The sequence below is a fragment of the Ischnura elegans genome, chromosome 12 (assembly GCF_921293095.1).
Source record: "Ischnura elegans chromosome 12, ioIscEleg1.1, whole genome shotgun sequence".
Classification (NCBI taxonomy): Eukaryota; Metazoa; Arthropoda; class Insecta; order Odonata; family Coenagrionidae; genus Ischnura; species Ischnura elegans.
Genome location: NC_060257.1, coordinates 66979747 through 67001473, shown reverse-complemented (window position 1 = coordinate 67001473; position 21727 = coordinate 66979747). Strand labels below are relative to the sequence as shown.

Sequence of the window (21727 nt, the reverse complement as noted above, 5' to 3'; positions counted from 1 at the left end):
GTTCAGTACGAGTCCAAGATCCAAGCCCAGTAACTGCAGGTTTGGAAGAGCCACGTTGCGTTTAAAGGAGAACATGGGTGAAATAAGGAAAAATTACAAGTGGTGCATTGTTTCTCTGTGCAATAACACCCCAAAAAAAATTTTCGTCTGCATTCCCACGGAGGAAATTAGAAGAAAAGCCTCGATGCATGCCGTCTGTCGGGATGAGCGTTACGGAAAAATAAGAGTATAATAAACGGAATGATAAACCCGTGTGCTATGTGAGCGAAGATAACTTTAATATAAATAGTATTTCCATATTTCATTGACTGAATAACTTGAAACTGAGATTTTTCGATAATTCGGCCGCCGTAGAATAAAAACTCAACTTCCGAACAAAAATCGAGATAGGTGTTTCTCGATGGCTACGATCGTTACGATGGACTCAAATTATTAAGGCACTTGTTCAGTTTCAGTTACATAGAAAATTCCATGATGTTTAAAATCAAGGGAGGAAATATGAAAATATAGAGCAACGTTGATCCCCATGCATTCGAGTGCCAGCCAAGAAGACAGCGTTTTCTTCTACTGTCGGCGTCAAAATGATGTGCCGCTGTACTTTGCAAATTTATGTCCTGGCTTCACTACATGCTATAATAATGAACTATACGTCATTTTAAAGGAAATTTTATCCTAAATTCTGATTTATTTTATTACAAAAAAATTGAAAAATGTAGACACGGTCAGTGCAATAAATGACTCCGCGCACCGAAACATTAGCCGTTTTGTCAACTTCATGAACCTTGCAACTCAACCTAAGGAAAACTACTACGTCTACAGCATTCATCTTCCACATTAATTTACACTCATCAGTGCGGATTAATAAAATGCGGCTTTTGGGTATTTTTAGAACTTATATTTTGTTATAAATTAATGAAAATATTTAAACATTATCTTGTCCCATAGTTTATCCCGAAAGATAAAGGAAGTTGTAGATGGAAAAAGAATGGAATCCAGAGGTGGTCACAAAAAATTTATCGCAGCATTCTTTGATTTTATTCTGCGCCGTTGCTTGCTTTTAAAAAAAAAGTTGAGTCACAAGAGGAATGTTCCGCGGCCTTTGATTTGGAAACTATGGAGATAAGAATGGACATGTGTGGATCAGCAATTTCCATTTAGTTGGTTGTCAGGATAAACCAAGGATCCATTTAAAGGTTGTCAGGCCATCGTATAAAGATAGGACTGATGTGCACCACAGGGGAAATGGTGTTTGAGGGAAAGTCAAACCAAAAGTTGCCCAAAGAATGTGCAGTTCTATGTTGCTCTTTCCCCAGTTAAAACCAAATAGAAATTGCAATTGCAATCCATGGATTGGGATGATATTTTCACCACGGGTTCCAGTGATAGTGCAGGTGATCACGGTCATCGTCGAAAGTCCTCCCTCTAGGATTTCCGATACGGAATTTTTAAGTGACAACCGATCGCAATGACGATGAGCTCGCCTTTAGAGAAGGTTTCAGATATATCGTGAGAAAAGCTCCCAAAATGTATTAAAGACTCTGTTTGGAAAACATGCACATTTTAATGCTAATTTAGGAAGTATTTCATTTCAAAAGTAACTCATTAACACCTGAAGACGTTGTGTTTATTATATTGATCGATGGGCGGTTGACCGATTCTTTCTGCAGAATAGGAATTGGCTTCGGGGTTTTTAGTCACAAGATATGGTAGATTGTGTTGAAAGTTCGTCTATATTATCGCTACTTAATTGAAACATTAATAGTCTGGCTTCCCCAGAGCTTCCTGTCGCCCTCCAGGCAAGGTATTTTTAAGTTGAAAGTATCATCGACAGCTTCGAGGTGGAAATAAATTCACCATAAGACTCTACCGGACTGCCAAAAGAATACACATTTCACATGAGTATACGCTTTCGCCAATATTATACGCAAGTCTCACTTTGTTATGAACTATAAAACATTACAGATGCACATCAGCTACCTTTCCATTTCTCGGCATCGACTTTCCGAGCCGACGAAGTCTACAGTTTCACTAAAATACCCTGTTATCATGATGGAATCAGTAACAGGAAGCTTGCTAGGATCAGCCTAAGAATAACCATATGCCTTCATCTTTACGCAATCTATCGCTTTCAATGGAGGAGAAATAGATCAAATAATAGCCCTGAAGTCACAATGAACAACTGCGATACGTCTGCACTTCAATAAATGAATCATAACCACGCCGTCGCATGTATTCAAGTATGCAACCTATATGGCCGTGCCGCCGTGCCTCCTCGTACTGAACTATGACGTCACTTTTCTACCAGCCAATCATCGGGCGTTTTCGCTTCTCACTTGCATTTGAAAATTCTCGTGAACTTTGATGCATTAAATATCGCAAACCACGTCATAAAATAATAAAAAAACTTTCACCGAGGTATGCAAACATATATTTTTATATAATTTTGGGGCTATTGATTATATCTGAAATATATGCAAGTTCCCTATTATGTAAAAAAGTTCACTTATCGATATTGGGAGTTTTCGAGTATTACATGAACATATTTATGGTCACATTTGGACTTTATAATTATCCTGACCTAGTCCAATTACAGTTGATCGTTATTCGTTGTCGTTATTACAGTTGATCGTTATCTACACTTTACCATAACTGATTTTTTGTTTGAACAGTGATAGTTTTTTAAGCTAGAAAAATTGGAATATTATAAGAATAAATTCTGTGGTAGTGCCCAAAAATACCTGGAAAATGCTATGCTGTAAATCTTGCATGTGAAATCAATTTTATAATTCAGTAGTAGTTTGAAAGAAATTTGTGCGACATAATTGATCCAGCTGCATTAATTAATCGAAAGTCATGTTCAAAAATCTAGGTACATAATTATTTTGGGGAGGAGATGACTGGTGTATGGTTGTCCTCAAAATAATCCTTGTAGATGCCACCTATTATTGAAGCTATTACATGCAATTCGATTGTTAATTAATACAAACATTTTGATACTTTTTAATGTAAGAATATACAAATTTGTAGGCAACAGGAATAAAAATTAGATAATGAATGAAACAAGACAAATAGATACCTTGTCCAAAATTTTTTTCTAAATGTTGTTTACACTATGATAAGATTCCTGCTTTAAAAATGTGTATTCATGTTTTCCTGTGAAAGTTTCACTTTAGGAGGCATTTTTTATATTACATGGTAAAAATTTTTAGAAGTAATTTATTATTGACTCTAGATGTACGTAGCAGTAGCATGACAATGAAAATGCTTGTCAACTCAATGGAGATTGTTATGCCCATGAACTTGACCAATTATGGTTAGCTGTTCCATGTTGCTTTTAACATGTGTGCACAGGTTGTAAGTGTAAAGGTGAGGTAAAGTTAACATTTTTACTTCGTTAAAACTTTCGCGGGTGCTCGTCATTATGATTAAAAACTTTTGGGCTATGTCGCCGCGTCAATGCTTTGGGTGGCCCCAATGTTTCCCTACCGATGCTGGTCGCTTTTTCAAGGGATTATGGAGAGATGGGAATTTAAGATCTTTTACATAGGTATCTGTGTCAGGAGGTGGAGGGAGGGGAGCCTGAGGTTGGGGGAGTGGGTTGCTGCTTGTTTCTTCTTATTGCTCAGCGACCAGAAGAAAGCCTTCCTGCCATACATTAAGGGGACGACAGACATAATTGGAAATATCCTTCGAAAATTCCAAATAAGGACAATCTTCTCGCCTCACATACAGATAAAACATCTCCTAAACACCGTCAAGGATAGAACTCCACTCCAAGTGGAAGGGGTTTACCAAATTCCTTGTCAGACCTGCGGGAAGAACTACATCGGCGAAACAGGCAGGTCGGTCAAAACACGCCTAGAAGAGCGTGAGAGAGTGATTCGACTGGGACAATCAACAAAGTCTGCGGTAGCCAAACACGCAGTGCTTGGCCACATCATCGACCTCAAGGAAGTCAAAATCCTCGCCAAAGTTAAAGGTTTTAAACAGAGACTCGTCAGAGAAGCCATTGAAATATTCAAAGAAGATAAGAATAATTTCAACAGAGACACCGGCATTAAAATTAGCCGTACTTGGCAACCCGTAATAAGAAGAAACAAGCAGCAACCCACTCCCCCAACCTCCGGCTCCCCTCCCTCCACCTCCTGACACAGATACCTATATAAAAGATCTTAAATTCCCATCTTTCCATAATCCCTTGAATAAGCGACCGGCATCGGTCTGGAAACGTTTGGGCCACCCAAAGCATTGACGCGGCGACATAGCCCAAAAGTTTTTAATCATAATTAACATTTTTAGTTGTCCAAAATGCTTAAATGATTGTCATGCATTCAAGACTAAATTTTATGGTTGATGGAAAATCAAATGCATTCAATTTTAGAGAAGCCGGGAAACTAATCTTATCTCTTAAGAAATCTTAAGATATTTTAATTTTGCTGCTGTATTTAAGTATTTAATATGATTTCTCCGTGACTTTAATAATTAAAATTTCTTGCAGATTGAATCAGAAGTTTATCTCTTCAGTCACCTGAGGGGTAAGAAGCATCAAGAATCTCTAAGAAGTCAAACACTTCAACAAAAAATTGGATCTGATGGACATAGTATTAAAGAATCTCCTTCCCCAATAAATATGTGTTCAATGGAGCATATAGTGGATGCTCCAGCCGATAAAATAGACCCAAAGATTGCACAAGATAGAGAGAGGCAGAAAGCTTTGAAGAAGAGATGCAAGAAAATTCGTCAGAGAATGTCTCAGAAGTAAGTTATTTTACAAACTAAAGATTTAATCCCAAGTATTTACATTTTAAAATATGTTTTCATAGCTAAACATTACATCAATGTTGGGATGTAATTGGGTGAAAGTAATCAGATTACTTGTAATGATTAGGTAGGTAGGACTTCGAGTCCCTGAATACCATAATTTGCTTGTTTATGTTGAGCCACTTTTATGTTGGAGCCTACATTCTACAAAATATGCCATCCATGTGTAGTTACAGCAGTTATGATTGTATGTATTGCAAGTGAAACTGCAATCTGCAATTTCTATGACTCAATACATCCACATTTTTACTGCAGTATTTGACAGTTGCCAGGTGGTCTCTATAGTGGAGAGTTTTACTTGAAGTGATTTTGAAGTTTTTTTGAAGCTTTACTTGAAGTTTACTTGTAGTCATAGGCGGATCTAGGGCGGGGTGCATGTGCCCCCCCAGACCTTTAAAAAATATGCAAGATTTTTAATATGGTCCCACTGTCATTGTGTTCGTTTTGTATTACGAGGTATCCTTGTGCCCCCCCAGAACAAAATCCTGGATACGGCCTTGCTTGTGCACCCCCCAGAAAGAAATCCTGGATCCGCCCCTGATTGTAGTTGTAACGGTAATTTTACTGATTACTTTTTAAAATCAGTAATTTGTCCTTGTAATTAATTATTTTTTGTACGGAGCAAGTGTACTGAGCCCATTTACTTTTTCAAAGTTTTTTTTGCCGGCACTGAATTTCATTCACTGATATGATGGCTTGATCCAGAAGTTTGGTTTGGATAAGTGAGGTTACAGCTCTCCAAGACAGCCACAGGTGTGCTATACTCTAACATTCAGGGTAGAAGGCCAGATTCTTTCCTTGGGCCTCCTCTCACTCTGAGGATTTTATGTGACTCTCACTCTAGTTTACATAAACTTATGTGGGAAAGGATTAACAAGATTTCTTGTCATCAAATCTTGATCTCTTTGGTCATCGGAACATAACCCATTTATCTCCTTGAATTTTCAGAGGTCAAGAGTACGAAAGTAATTTGGAAAAATCTCAAAAGAATATCGAGTCAAGCAATAAGTCACGGCTGCAGAAGTTGATCAAGGATGTGGAGAAACTGAGCAATTCCCAGGGGAAAGGCCAGTGGCCAGACACAGCCATAACTGCCTTGGAAAGAGCCCTGGGGGAAATCAATCGGATATTGGACAAGCAGGTAATTTGATTTTTGTTTTATTGAGTTTCCGGAAAGATTTTTATTCCTTATTTCTATTATTTGGTGCAAATAGAACATGGTCTGGTCTGATTTAGGTATTTTGTGTGAGTTTTATTGGCAAGGTGGATTTGCCATTAAAAGAGTGGGGATGTATGTGTCCTGATGGAGTCAGTTGTTCACTCATTAAAAAAATGTGAATTATGATAGTGTTAGAAAAATCAAGGGACTTTTATTCAAGGCTGTGTAGTTGTATCCAGGGCCGTATTTTTTTATAGGCTAACAAGGTTTCAGCCTCAAGATCATGAGGAGCCTACATTCAAAGTGCTAGCAAAATTAAAATTACACTATTCTGAAAGCAGTGAACACTGAAACACTTCAGTACCTATCACAAACATTGCACAGCTTTAGCACAGGTGTGAGGCTCTCAACCGGTTGTGGCTTCTTGGAAGTCCTTTCTCCCTCATGTTGCCAACCTTAATTGACCGCAAGGGCCTAACACCCAGTGCCATGAGCCTCGGTATAATTGCCATGGGAATTAAAGAACCTGGATAGCGTAGTGGTCTGCGCAGTGGCCCGGAAAGCCAAAAGTCTGTGGTTCGATTCCTGGTTCAGGGGAATTTTTTCTCATGGCAATTCTTGCATAAAATTACACTATTCTAAAAACAGTGAGCACTGAAACAATTCAGTACCTATCACAAACTAGTTTCATTTAACATGCCGATATATATTACATTAATGATGTATTTTTTTATCTCTTATGTAATGTACAAACTTGAAATAAAAAGTGAAAATGCCCCATAAGTGGAATAACCTTTGCATCTCAATCTGGCTCCAGTTGTACCCTCTTCAATTGAACCCCCAGAAATGCATCCCCTCCATGTAAACCCCCTCTGGAATTCACTACCTCTTGACATAAACTCCCCCTGAAAATAATTTCTGGCTATGGCCTTGCTGGTATTTTTCTGTTTTAAAATCCGTTGCCTGTCTATTGAGCTATTTGTGGTGCTAAATTGCTTTCTCCCTTTTGTGGATTAGTTGATTCTGTCACAAACTCCCTCTGAAAAAGTCTCTGTTTCTCAGCTATCTCTTGTCTTCTTACATTTGCCTTGTGCACTTCATTATTTTTACACTCTTAGAGTGGTTCCTACCCTTAGTGAAAGGTTCTTCCTGAGCGAGTAAGAAATCAGTAACTCTAATAATGTCATCAGTTCTTGAAATATAGGCAGCGAAGTGCTCATTTTTTATTTGATACTAGTGAGAGAATGGCTGATAGGTAAGATTGTTTACGTTGCCACTTATCTTTCCCTTACCTCTACCCATCCCCACCGCATGCCCCCATCCCTCCACATTTACAATGAGGCAGCTTTCGGATTAGTATGAAAATGTACCAAATTCTTTTAATGAATAGGGTGGTTTCGTATTTTTTTAAAAATTGCTTAACTCGAAAGATTATTGCTCCTGGAGTATGTATTTCACGCTTTTAGATTTTTAAATGATGATATGTACTTTAACTTTTAGTAAATGATAACGTCAGGATCCATTTTGCCTCTCAATATCTGAAAAAACAATGGTATAAGAGGTCAACCTCGGAGTATATTTTTTACTTTCAAGGTGTCTGGTGAAAATTACTAGTTTTTCTTAACTTTTCTTTACTTTTTGTTTACTTCCTTATAGTCAAGGTGAATGATTTTTTTCTATATGGATTTTTTGCACAATTTGTGCATTGCGGGTGACTGTAAAGTTAACATCATTACTAGTTCCAGTATAATTAAATTACCGAATTCAAACTCAAATAAGGATATTACCTGGTTCCATTTAATGTGATCGGAATATAATTTCATCATTGTTGACCATTTGTGATGCTAATTTGATATATCATGCTTTCTTTCAGAACGTACTCGATAAAATAGCATTCCAAGCTTTAGGTGGGTTCACTGCTCTGACTTCTATAATAGAAATGGCATTAGGAAATTCACCCAATGTGCCTCAATCTCTACCGCCAAAGTAAGTTCTTCATTTTGTCATTTTTTGATTTGACTATAAAGTGACCAACTTCTGGAATTACCTGTTTTAACTATCTTGATATTTTTAGGTGTTACATCACAACTTGCACCACTTACAACTTGGCGTGCAATGGTTGTTCTGGGAATTCAAAGTATGTTTTACTGAGCAACAAAATAACGACTGTTCTGGACTTTTTGCTGCAAAGGCTCTCAGTAAGTACTCCTTCATCTACATATGAATTTTACCAGTGGCGTAACTAGGAATATGTTCGGGGGGTGGGGGGGGGGGGATGAGAGGGGATGGGCAAAGGGTGACCTCCCACCCACCACGACCCCCATCCGTTTTAGGGCGACCTCCCACCCCCATTTTAGGAAATTTTTCCCGCAAATTCATTTACATTATATTAGCACTTAAAATTTGGGTTTCCCCAAAGCTTGCAAATGCCCCCGTGCCCCCTGGATCCACCTATGTTACCATCCTAGTTACCTCAATAGGCATTTGGCAGGTGGTTTTAAGAAACCTATCCTTTACTCTTTCGGAGAAATTAAAGTTTAAGGTGCCTCAATTAACATGCCGAGTGGAGGCACGGTTCCATCCTATTGAAGGCTGATTTCTGTTGCCACTTTGGTCGCATTTTAATCGGTTTTCAAAAATGACCGCGGCGCGGTGATGAGTGCAATTCGATCCTCTTTTTTCCCAATATTTTGCAGTATAATTTTTGCAATTGCGGGGAATAGAATTGAAAAGTTATAAATTTGAAAGATTGTATCATCCTGTATATAAATTTTGGTTAAGACCCCTAATTATATCTTATATCCCCGTGAAACTCGGATCACTTCGTCCGTCAGCGACGCGAGTGGCGACTTTTGTAAAGCCATTTAAATGCATGGTGGTTGAAAACACATTTATAGGCAGACTTCAGGATCCGTTTTTGCCATTAACATTGGTACATTGGTTCAAACGTGTTTTCCTCCGCGTGAAACATCTCGAGTATTCGTCGTTTTCGATGCCTTGCAGCGCCACGTTCGATTCCATTTTCACCTCCGGAATGTCGTGAAAACGTTTCTCTTTCATCACCCTTTTCATCCGGGGGAACAAGATCGAAACAGGGGTGCCGACTTACAAAAAATATTGGGGGGGCCAAACCAAGGACCTTGCCCCGGTAAATTTTGTAAGTAGTGAATTTTAAGTTTTTTAAGCATTTTAGAAGAGTCATATGATCAACATTAGAACCCTGATCACTCGAATCTCGATATCTGGACACTCTGGGGAAAATTGACTAGCCTGACACATTTTTTCCTCACATCTGTTACGAATTTTTGGGGGGGCTCGGGCCCCCTGAGGCCCCATTGAGTCGGCGCCACTGGATCGAAATCATAAGGTGCGAGATCTGGTAATTAGGGGGAGTGAGGAAGCGGTGTTATACGTTTTTTTTCGCTAAATACGATTTGATTAGGAGTCAACAAGCGGAGGATCAATTTTTCCGCGATTCGTCTCATTTGCGAATCTTCAACTAAAATGCGCTACACAGATTTCCACGAAAGGCCAGATTTTTCAGTGAGTTAATTAATAGTACGCCTATCATCATGCTAAAGCTTGTGTGCGACGGAAAAAATCCTGCTCTTGGACAAGACCTTAACAACGAGAGAATGTGACAAAGAACAACTTTAGATGATGGCGCACACCCATGCTCTAGATAGGGATTCGATCCCGCGACCTTCGGATTGGCAGGCGAGGACTCAATCCCACATTTGCCGTAGCAACGCATTTTTTGTTTACACGATCGGAAGATTTTCAGTGAAAAGAAATACTGCTCGCGCTCTGCGACATATCATGTTCAACCGATCGGAAGATATCGGCTGTAAAACCCTTTTACTCTTTTTCCTCCCATTTAATTTTTTTAATGTGCCCCGTTTTCAGGAAAGTAACGTTCGAGTGTCTGGCATTCCAAACCCCCGTTTTCAATGTGTTTTTTTATTTTCGAAGAGTCCGAACGGTGAAAAATCGAAAGTTTTATGGCCAGGAAGAAATTTTCGAATCCTTCCCCCTAATTGTTGACCGTCCCGAAATGATGGAATCCTTTTTATGGCCCTACTTGAACGGCTCTAACTGCTTCTCCGTGCTCAAGTGTTCGATGGCGCGGAAGCCATGAAGGTGGCTTTTCGATGCATTTTGGTTCAAAGCTACTCGTATGTACAATCCTAACTTTCAATAAATATTTTTACGAAGCAAGTTAAGAAAAAGCGTGTAAAACTTTTTATGTAAAGATTGGCTTCCGGGTTGTCATCCGCGTCGATTCATCTCCGTACGACAGTTTGGCAGGCGTTGCAGTAGCTTCTTCAGGTTTGAGGCTTGAAAGAAGCTGTCGAAACTGTCGTGTGTGTATGTCATCGAATCAGTAAAAGCTTGCTCTTTTTTCCAAAGTATGCACAGATGAAATGTACGATCACTTTGAGGATTCGAAGAGAAAATGAATGTTGAAAAAGGAGAGAGAGCAAGAAATAAGTTGAAGGAATTAAAATGAAAAATTGAAGAGCGCAAGGAAAAAAGCTGCTTTCTTAGTTAAATTTTATGGAAGACACGATGCTTCAGTGTTTAGACATCTGATCCATAGACCTGAGGAAAATAGGCGATATTACAATCACGGAGAGCCTTCTTTTGGATTCCTTTGAGGGGATTCTATCACAGAATTCGGTAGATGTAAGGGAAAGATAAGTTACTACAATAAACATTCCCCATTCAGCCATTCCCTCATAGAGTTTAAGGGTGCGTTCACGTAGAACGCCGCGGCGCGCTGGTTGCGGTCGCCGATAAGGGCAAGCAAAAGTTTGTGCCGTTTCATATTTGTCTGTTTACGGACAAAGATTGTTCGGAATAGGGTGGTTTCCTTTTATTTTTTTTATTGCCGAAATCGAAAGATTATTACTGCTGGAGTACGCATTTCACGCTTTTAGATTTTTTAATGATGATATCCATTTTTCGCGATTAAATGAAGAGGGAAAAATTTTCAAGCGCGCGAAAACGCGACGGCGAAATATGAATGCTGGGAAAAGCCCGTGTGACGTCATTCTGGTTCCCACTGTCGCCGTGTGAGGTGACCTTGGGGCGAGAATATGTGCGCCGCTATGATGCAGGCTGCTAGCAGGTCGCAGAGTACCCTGCTAGCAGATAACGCTTGGCTAAAATAAGGATTATTAATACCTTATCAAAAGAAGGAAACTTTCCGACCATAGGCAGTCTTAATAGGTGGTTATTAAGAGATGTTTCCCTGAGCTCTGCGCCTCATGCATGCATTGGTAATCTCAGACTATGTAAAACTCATATCTAGTCGTGTAGAATCTAGGTCCCTTTGACGTCACGTGGAGTGGCATCGCATGGGCGCCAATCTGGTCTTTTTCAAATGAGGATAAAAATGGACCATTGCCATTCGTCTAAACCGGTATTTCTAAAACTAAATAATTTGTATATTATGAATACACTAATGTGGGTAATGAATCGCAATCAATGCCTTTCGTATTGTCGGCGCCGGCCGTAAGCGCTTAGCCGGCGAACCAGAATGTTTGAAACATTATTTCCAGCGCCTACAACGACGGCAGCCTCCAACTGTGTACGGGTGAAGCGCGGTGCGGTGCGTGCACAGTGATTTCTCGTAATTTCACTGTGCCAATTTTCCATTTTATTTCTTAATGTTCCGTTAAGTCTTTCTAGAAAGTAGCAAAGTGTCTCTAATTCCATTCTCATGCATGCATGCATTCTCATGATGGCACTCGCCTTAATTCTTTCGTTCGATATAAATATCATGCACCCCTACTCACTTGCTGTCTTGCTTAAACTCGGCGTTTTGTAATAAATAAATATCGTCATCACTTGACGAAGACATCTCGACAACTGAGGACTAGAACTTCTTTCTGGCTGTTTACGTGAAAGGCCGCAATAATTGCCCGCGCTCGTATACGCCGGAAAAAAGCTGCTGGTTTACAGGCGCTTGTAACCAGCGTTTTACGTGAACGCATCCTTAAATAAGAAAACGGAACCCAGGACGAAATTTTCGAACCATTCCCCCGCGACTGATTGATCTTGTTGAAATGATGAAATCCTTTTTATGGCCCACTCGAACGGCCTTAACTGCTCCTCCGTACTCAAGGGTGCAATGGCGCGGAAGCCATAAAGGTGGCTTCACGATGAATTTTGCTCCCTTTTCCTCTTGATTCAAAGCTAGGCGTATGTGCAATGCTAGCTTTCAATAAATATTTTTTTGATTCTCTTTGTTATCTGCGGCAACAGGGCGGAAAAAAACTTGGGAATCGTTTCGGTAATTTCTTGTGGAGATAGTTCTACCACATGTCCGGAAAATTCCTCGTATGACGTCAAATTAAACTTTTGCCTCGTATCTAGAAGGAATTTCTAAAAAACTTTTATGTTCTCCGTTATAAAGATGAATGTTATCGAATCAAAATAAGGGGTGAAATTGTTGGCTCCCTAGAAAAAAACATTTTCTCGATTTAGGGTTGCCAATTCTGGGAGAAACATTTTCATTTTCTGCTGCTTAAGTTACATAATAGAAAGTATAACAAAATTTTTTGAAGATACAGTATTGGTATGCATTTTTTGTACCATGACAGAAAATGAATAGCAAATAACAAAAAGTAATATTATCTATTGGTACAACTCAAGAAGCTCACTCACAATGTTTATAATTTATACTTAGGTACAAAAATGATCATTACCTCATATGCAGTATGTTGTTTTTTAAAAATTAACCGCAAATTATTGGAATAAAATTATTGAAGAAAAATGTGTATTATTCCTCAACGAAGAATATATTTACTTACTTGTTAAGGCTTCCTCGGAGTGAAAGACTTGGTCTATCGGGTTCTCTACCGTGAACTACCATTTATTCGGACAAAAAATGGAAGTTAGTTGTTGAGAACGCGATAGACCGGATCATTCCAGTATGTTTATTCATATGCTTTGTTGTGCCATGTGCAGAAAAGTCAAGATATTTCATTATTTACTACAGTTAAAAGATCTAAATTATATTTAGTATTAATTATTATTTAATGTTAGCAAATTGCATTCAAAATGCACTTTCAAATAAAATAAGGGTTAGAGTAGTAATATTTGCGGTTAGTGGTGTAGCGCTGGTTGCATGCGTACATTGTCGCTGATTTCGCATTTTTTCCAGTACAGTGTTATCGGCAAATTTCGTTATCGAGGCACCCTATAACTACGAAAATCTGTTGAAAATAAAAAATAAATCCATCAACCGGAACCAAAAGATTTTATCGGCCTCATGGTATGTGTTAACTGAGAGCTAACGTCTTAATGCAATTATTTGCAATTGCTTTGCAGGGGTTGGTACCGTTCCGGGGTCCGGTACACGGCGGCAGCTCTGCTTCGAACAAGTCAACATCGGGAACACCATCGGTGGATCCTGTTGCGGGTAAGTTGTCAATGAATGCATTTCTTCCTACATGTAATACAGTGTGTCCCAAAAAGAATGACCCGATTTTAAATAAGATTATTTATTAGGAAGAAGGGCTTAACATCAACATATTGTATACTAAATTACTCTCAAAAGACAAAAGCTTATAAAAAACCATCATAAATGTTCAATATGTCCTCCGTTGGCTGCGCGGACGACATCTAGCCGATAGCTGAATTCATCCCAAACTGAGTGTAAGGTGTCTTCCGTCACTGAAGCTACAACAGCTGATATTCATGTTTTTTGTTCATCAATGTCACGAGGTATGGGAGGAACATAAACACGCTGTTTAACGTTTCCCAAAAGGAAAAAATCGCATGGTGTTATGTCAGGGGACCTAGGAGGCCAAGAGTGTAAAGCCTGTTCTCGCGGTCCTGTACGTTATCTTCAGCGAGACTGGCTGCACCTTATTGTTAGACCTAATTGTTAGACCAATGGCCTATGGGTTGCACGCTCCACATCAGCGCTCGTAGTAACATTCAGCGGATTTTTCTAAAACTCTAAACAATGCCGATCACATCTGGCGCTGTAACGCTTGCCTAGTGACATTTGTTTCAATATTATTACAAGTTAAAATCGGGTCATTCTTTTTGGGACACGCTGTACTCCCGTTTAGTGATGGGCAAAGTCGATCATTTTAGTGATTCAATCATTTTGACTCGAGTCACATAAATGATACAATCAATTGATTCAATCATTATGATCGAAAAGACTCAAAGAAATCAAGATCGAAAAGACTCAAAGGAATCATGATCGATAAGACTCAATTAATGGATGCAATAAATCACTTTGAATAATCGAATAAATACTGCCTCATCTGCGAAGAGCATTGGTAACGCTGATTGCTATCCATATTATTATTTCATATACTATTTTGATTGTGAATTCCTCTATGAGTGAAGTAGATTGAAAAAACGAAGGAAGTAGTGTCATGAAAATTTTGGGAAGGAAAACTGTCACAGTTTCTTAACACTAATAGAATAATTTCTAACTATATATCTCAAAATATAACACAAAATACACCACACACTATGCATGAATCTGTTCTGCAGGATAATTTTATGAATGGCACAATAAAATGTTAACAGCTTTAACTTCTACTTCTTAACGTGGTGGTATGGTATTTGGAGGAGGCGACCGACAGCTGAGGTCATTTGCGCCATGAGGGAAGGGTAGGTAAGGAAGGGTGGAGAGAAACCCGGCGTCGGCGTTAGCCTGCTCTTAACGAAAGGCGCCAAGGGGACCACGGCTTAACGTCCCATCCGACGGACGGAGTGTTGCGCTTGAAATGTCCTCCACACAACATTCAAGCAGGGATCGGGATCTCTGAAAATTCTCTGCCACTGCCGGGATTTGAACCCGAGCCCGCCGGGTGGGAAGCCAACACTATAGCCACCACACCAACCCGATCCCCTACTTCTTAACGTTCTCCTACAAGAGTCATCTTAATATTTTCCGTTTACGTGTATTTGTGTTATTAATACTGATAACTGCTGGAAAACATATAAGAAAAAGATTACACAAGTATTCAGTTCTTTCGAGCATAGTATTTAATTTTCTCTCAACTATTTCTTCCCTGTCGAAAAGAGATCAAGCATCAATCGTTTCAAATTTTTGAAATAAACCGGAAACCGGGATGATTGATATGAAACCGGAAGTCGGGGTGATTGATGATCGACTTGTTTAACGAAATGAATCATGAGTCATTTGATTCACCTAGTGATTCAATCTTTTTGATCGAATCGTTCATGATCGACCCATCACTACTCCCGTTGCAAGCCCCACCATCCATCGACCTGAAACATAAACTGTTGCCGAAACAACGAAAGCGGCTGGAGACACCAGAATCACTTAATAGTCATTCACATCGTTGCGGAATCTTGTGCTTTAGGCTACTAAGAAAGATAAGCACGCAGAAAATGTGGATAATTTGTTCACGCTATGTTTAAGTTTACACTTTTTTAAAGCTATTTGTGCCAATAGCAGTGCCATCATCATGTAACTAACGGGATGAGATATCAATTTTATATTTAACTTTTACCCAGTAAGTATTTCGGTAACGTGCCTATATATAAATTATATCACGATTCTTAAGTTGTAATGTACATAAAATGAGTCAATATAGAAAAGGCGTTTATAATCGAGCATTAAACAGCAATTTGCATAAGTTTAGATATGTGTAGCATTTAAAGAATGTATAAATATATGGATTTTCTAAGCGATTTCTATTAAATAAGGCACGGGAAGTCCTTTTTGTGACCGTAACTCGATGAGCTACAACAAGAATAGTATGTTTTGAAATCTTCACATAAGGACGTATTCTTCGTTTCCCGGAGCAACCTCCTTGAGAATGCCACGTGGAAGGTATGCTGAGGCGTTCCACCGAGCAATGGAACGAAAGAGCCAAGCCGAGGTGTCGCAGAATTGCGGGGATGAATTAGAGCGTAAACTGGAATATCTCTCGAGTAAGACGCTGCTTCTCACCGGGAATTTTTAATGTTTTATTTCAGTTTACTTTTTCCATCTCGCCATAAGAGGAACGAAAAAAAACGCCTGAGATGTGGCGCGCGAATTCAAGGCTCAACGTTGTAATGTTAATTGTCGCCTGTGCTCAGAAAATGGCGAATGTAACAATGGCTGAATCCGGAGGAAAATGAAGGTTTTTTCGGAGGAGAAATACGGAAGTAACATTGTGTGAAAACGTGTGAGCAGAGTAAATGGGAACGAAGTTGTAGCGGTTTGACCGAGCTGCAATGAAGCCAAGTTTGAAAACCAAGGAAATCTTTACAATTTCTCTGAGTGAAGTGAAAAAGATGCTCGTCTGGCTATCGTACGAAGGGCTTCCAATTGCGAATTCTGAGGAACTCAAACCCATTTGAATTCTTTAATGATTATTCCGTAGTTCTCCTTGGTTAGCCGTTTATATTATTTTGCTTTCCCTACTGTATTATCCGCGCTTTAAAATATGTGTGTGTGTCATGTGGATTTAGCATTATTTCTCAATTTTAAATATTATAGGGCAGTGTCTTTACAAATGAATATTAGGGAAACCAATCTTTTGTGTGAAGAGAGAGAAAATATCGACCAAGGTCTGCAGGGGCGGATCCAGGATTTCTTTCTGGGGGGACCGCACAAGCAAGGTCGTATCCATAATTTTGTTCTGTTGGGGGGCGGGGGGGGGGGGGGGGGGGGGGGGGGACAAGGATACCTCGTAACACAAAACGAACGCAATGATAATGGGACCGTATTATTACATGCCCCTGTGCATGCCCCCCCTAGATGCATAAAGCGTGGGTTGGCCAAAAAAATATGTTTACAAAAATTATAAAAAAAATATTTTTTCAATAAAGAAAGAGCAAAATAATAAAAGTAATTTAAATAAGATATAATTATTTGTAATCAATAATAATAACTTATATTCACCGCAAAAAAGTAAGTATTCAATGTCATGAAAATGTTTTCTGATTCAAGTACCTACCTAAATCTTTGAATTTCTGCGTACTTAAACAACACACTACTCACGCAACACAAACAATTGCGCGCTATAATTATTGTATTGTTGACTGGCTGGTTGGGGTGAATATGGTTTACGGGGACAGCTTTTAACGCGACTACGGCGCGACAAATAATGTGATTCCTGATAACTAAAGCACGTTGGCGTATATTTTAATAAGTTCTCCTCCGCCTTCTTTTTGCAGGCGCCCTCATGAGGCTTCTTTCTCTTGTGCTGTCTTCCTTCGCTTCGTCTCCGGATTTGCTGGCCGCTGGAGATAGAGGCGGCGGAGGTGACGGACCATCCAGAAGTGGGGCCATCGACGAACAAAGGATTCAAGACGTCATATGGTGAGTGTTAAACTTTTGTGTTGTCACTCTCTCTTTCTTGCAATTTGGAGGGCCTGAACTGAACTTTCGAGACTGTGAACTCACGCGGCTACTGGAGCAGAAAGCGTGGCGGTTGTTGATGATGCTGAGGAAGTGGCGGGTGGCTGAACTGTTCTGACGGATGTCTCAGGGCTGGCTGGGCTAGATGACTAGTGCCTCGTTCAGATTACGATTGTTCCAGCGATCGTAGGAACTATCGTGCATGGTTAACAATGATGGTAAAAACCTGTGCTGCCCTCAAGTGCTGAAATCTAAAGTGAACGATAAATTGACGGTTAGCAAAGCTGTTGAAGTATGGAGGGTAAAAATATAACTTTGTTCAGCGTGTATTTAACTTATAATTTTTCTTCAGCCCATATTCTTCCTTGCTTGGACAAATCCATGAAAAAATAGAACGATGGGAGCTTTACAAACTTTTCGTCCTTCTCTTGTCAAGTCCTCTTCCCGTTTTACAGCGCCTAACCATCGTAAAGTGGCAACGTTCGGAACTACGTGAACTATTGTCTGGACATGCATTCACACTGCTAGTTCGGCCAACTATCGTTCGGACGATCGCTCGGACAATCGTAATCTGAACGGGGCATAGGGCTGTGAATCATGTTGAACGTGAGGAATGGTCCCCTTCAGAACCTTCCTGGCAGCGTCAGGTAGTTTCTCGGCGATGGCGAGAAGCGTTTGAATCAGGGCTACTGGATTGTCAGCCAAAGTGACTCTCGGGCTCGAAACCACGGGCGCCGAAGACGACCCGTGGTTCGTGGCACCGGGAACTGATGTTGTCGGGTTTCAGCTCCGCCTTGACCCGGTTGAAACTTGGCGCCTATGTAAATCGTACGAGCTCGTGACTCAAAAGAAAAAAGTATCCTAATCACGCGATATTTACACTGGAATACACGTCGACGTCGTTACGAGTCAGTGGTTGGTATGCTAATTCTATATACACCAAGGTTGAAATTCGCCATGAATAAATAAATTGGTTTAGCCGGGATTCGAACCCGAATCTTTCGATTGCCGGTCAGTTTTGCTACCAGTTACACCGCCATGCTTTTTAAAGCAAATCTCAGACTAGACTTACTCAACCTCACGACCTCCGTCTCCTGTGTCAGTGTGTGGACTCGATACGTTAAAACCTTGTTTGGTAGAGATCCGGGTTCGTATCCTGGATACGACAAATGATTTTTTCATGGCGACTTTCATCCTTGGTGTAAATTTGAACCCGCATGCGTGACTGCATACAAAGCTGCTCTATTCACGCTGTACTTTGGAAAACGTCAGTCTCGGAATAGCTACTAAGTACGTTTTTTTCTCTCCGGCTGTTGTTCCTGATGAGCACGAACTCCGTGTCCTGTGAAAAAACGTGGACTTCAGACGTAAACACCTTGTTCGGTACCCCCAGTCTGAGAATCGCCTTATGAGTAGATGGCTACGCTACGCTACGCTGAAATTTCGCGGCTTTTTCTTCAGTCTTCAGTTCCCAGCTTCCTTAGCTGTCTACTGTGAGTTTCGTTGCATTTGGTGGTTTCAGGCGTTCAATTCTCTTCTAATAATGGCGTATCTGCGGCGTGCTTAAGTGGGGGAGGGGAGGTGGGAGGGGATTAGGGCAGTTTTGGGGACTTTGTGCTTTTCTTTCCCGGAGGGAGTGTAACCCCAGAGGGATTGCAATAGTTCGTTCTCTGTTGCTTGGAAAGATTTTTGGAATCGTGGAAGGTAAGATTTCAGGATGGTGAGGAGAGATGAGTAGATGGCTCAGTCAGTAGCTGGTAGCTTATCTGACCGGTAATCGGTAGATCCGGGCACGAAATCCGGCTGTTCCAACTGCATTTTCGATGACGAATCTATCCTTGGAGTAAATTTTCACCCGTGCAAATGTAACCTCCCACTAGGTACAAAACTTCTTGTTATATGCAGTGCTTTGAGCACTATAAATATCGTAGCGTCGGGCTACGTATCTAAATTTGAAAGCGTCGGGCAACGACCGCGCCGCTATGTGAATTGGCCTTAGAAATACCGGGCAAGGAAAGGTATGGAACGGATTTTAGGCGGAAAAATTATTTTTTTCGGGAGGCAATTCTGTGAAACGAAGTAGTTTTTAATTTTCATGAAAATGTCGGCATGTGCACTTCTTATTTTATTTCAACGACTGACTGACGTAAAAATGGGCTTGGTGTGCTGTATTTCTGGAAACTTCATTTACAAATTAGCATTCTTTCATTTAGGCTCTTACGTCGGATTTAATTTAGGTAAGTATACGAATAATATTGATTACAGACGGAAGGAAATATTGTTTGGGTAAAAACCTGGTACTTTGTTCGCTACGTTAAAAATCACGATAAAATATATCCTACGATCAATACCGAACAACTTTTAAGTATTCGGTTAATAAATGGTGAATGTAATTCTGGCGACAGAAAGTACCACCCCCTATTTCTCAACTCAGGACCTCATTCTGACCTTAATGGCGAACTCGGTACTGTGGCAAGCAGCATTAGCACAGTGTTTATATTTTTTACCGTTGTCCCCGAATAAAGTTTTTCATATCTAGTTCTGAAAGTATTAGAAGGGCCCAAAAATTTACTATAGAGAGTCGTGGTGCCATAGTGGCTGCTGGAGGAGTCACGAGTTCTTTTCCTGGATGAATCCTGCGGACATCCCTAAATAAAAATCCCCGAAGAAAGGAATCTATGAAAATACCCTAGCCTGAATGGCGGAACTTCACATGCCTGTGGCCTAGTCCGTGGTGAGTTCTACCCTCGCATATTCAATGATATGGTATCGTAGTAACCAGGTGGTTGGAGCGTTGGACTACTGAACAGATTATCCCGGGTTCTAGACCCGGGTGAAGCCTACGGACACCCCAAACAAAAAGATATACATGGTAGTGCAAGCTGTCCGGAGAAAGAAAATAGCCACCCTACCTTTAATGCATGAATTCGCTCGCCTGTGGCTTAGTCTGGGGTGAGCTCTATCCTTACCTATCAAAATCAACCTACGGGTTGAATCAGTTAGCGGGTGAAGTATTTAATATGCTAAGTGCGTTGGCATCCTAAATCCAGTCCCACTAAATAGTTTTTTTTTTAATGTTCTTCGCGTTGAGTTGGATTTTGTTGTTTGAATTAGGAAGATTTATACGTCTTTACTCGGACGAAATTCCTCTTTTTCCGTGACGAAGGAGGAGCTTTTGCTCGGTTCCCTTCTCTCTGTACAACATAAGGTCGGTTGGCGCTGTCTGCAATTTAAAAATTCATCCTTGAATTGAATAACAAGGAATCCCATCCCCGTAAGTGCTTGGTAGCTACATTAGCGCGGGCCAGTGAGTTTTCCTATGACTTTAAATGACTGCGTCTTGGGTCGGGAGGTAGGGAGCCGAGGAACATTAATTCCTTTTGAGACAGGGACCGGGGAAGAAGTAGTTATGGAGTCTTGTCTCTTAAACGCATTTGCCTCTCTGGACTATTTCGCTCGCCTGGATTCTCTTACTTGTTTGCGAATTCCGAGACTCGCGCAGTGGCTTTACCTTCCCTCTAAGCTCTCTGAATTCCTTACTACCTCCACCTACTGAGGAGACGCGGCAGTAATTTTTAAATTAGGGCGAGTTCCCGACTCTTGTCTTAAGGTTGGCTGGAACTTGCCGCTTTGCTTGAAGATTTAATCGTTAACTGTCCGGAGGTTCTCTCCTTATCCCTCGGGAAAAGCTTGTTGACTTCTAGTCTCACTTGGAGGAGACGTAAGTGAATGTTTTGTAACCCCTTGAAAATGTTTGAGGGCTAAACTTCGTTAATCGTTACATGGTGGATGCTATGTATCTTGCTATGTGGCCTAATTAATCTTTGAATTCGGCGTGTTAATTAGCTCACCTGAAGGGAAGCGGAAAAGTGATTTATGAATCTTGCACTTAATAATCTGGTTACAACATCAAAGGAAGTATCAATATTATTGCTGATGTAATATTCACTGAATTAACCTCTAAACAGCGAGATATATTTGCAGAAAAATACGAAAGCTAATTCTATAAATTGCTATTGTGGAATATACCTATGCTATTTCACCGTATCTTAGGTACAGAAGTACTGGTGAAATATATTTTATCTAAGATACGTAATCTGCGATATTCTAGAGAATGCGTAACCTCGCCTCAGGTCAGTAAAGATTTAGGTGATATGCTGTAGTTCTATGCTTGTTGATAAAGGAAATATTAGCGCGTTCAGTTGGATTTCATACACGCACTAAATTTATAGATTTACGAAGTATATATTTATTTATTGGTTTAAGTATAACTCTCATAAGGAGATAAAATGATGAAATGTTTTAGCGTGCGTCCATGCGATCAATAGTTGATATAGTTAGTTGTTCGATCGACTTTGAATTCATTGCTAATGCTATTCAATGGGATCAACATT

The 21727-nt window shown here is 40.1% G+C and overlaps 1 protein-coding gene across 4 annotated transcripts in view; it reads left to right on the top strand.

Moving 5' to 3' along the window:
- The window catches only part of LOC124169862 (S phase cyclin A-associated protein in the endoplasmic reticulum), a 215495-nt gene that overhangs the window by 30320 nt on the left and 163448 nt on the right, over positions 1 to 21727 (top strand). For all 4 annotated transcript variants that reach the window (XM_046548665.1, XM_046548666.1, XM_046548664.1 and 1 more), the window contains 6 exons: positions 4499 to 4758; positions 5770 to 5962; positions 7854 to 7966; positions 8055 to 8178; positions 13319 to 13409; positions 17150 to 17294. In XM_046548665.1, coding sequence (XP_046404621.1) covers positions 4499 to 4758; positions 5770 to 5962; positions 7854 to 7966; positions 8055 to 8178; positions 13319 to 13409; positions 17150 to 17294 — 926 coding nt within the window. The remainder of the gene's footprint in view (positions 1 to 4498; positions 4759 to 5769; positions 5963 to 7853; positions 7967 to 8054; positions 8179 to 13318; positions 13410 to 17149; positions 17295 to 21727) is intronic.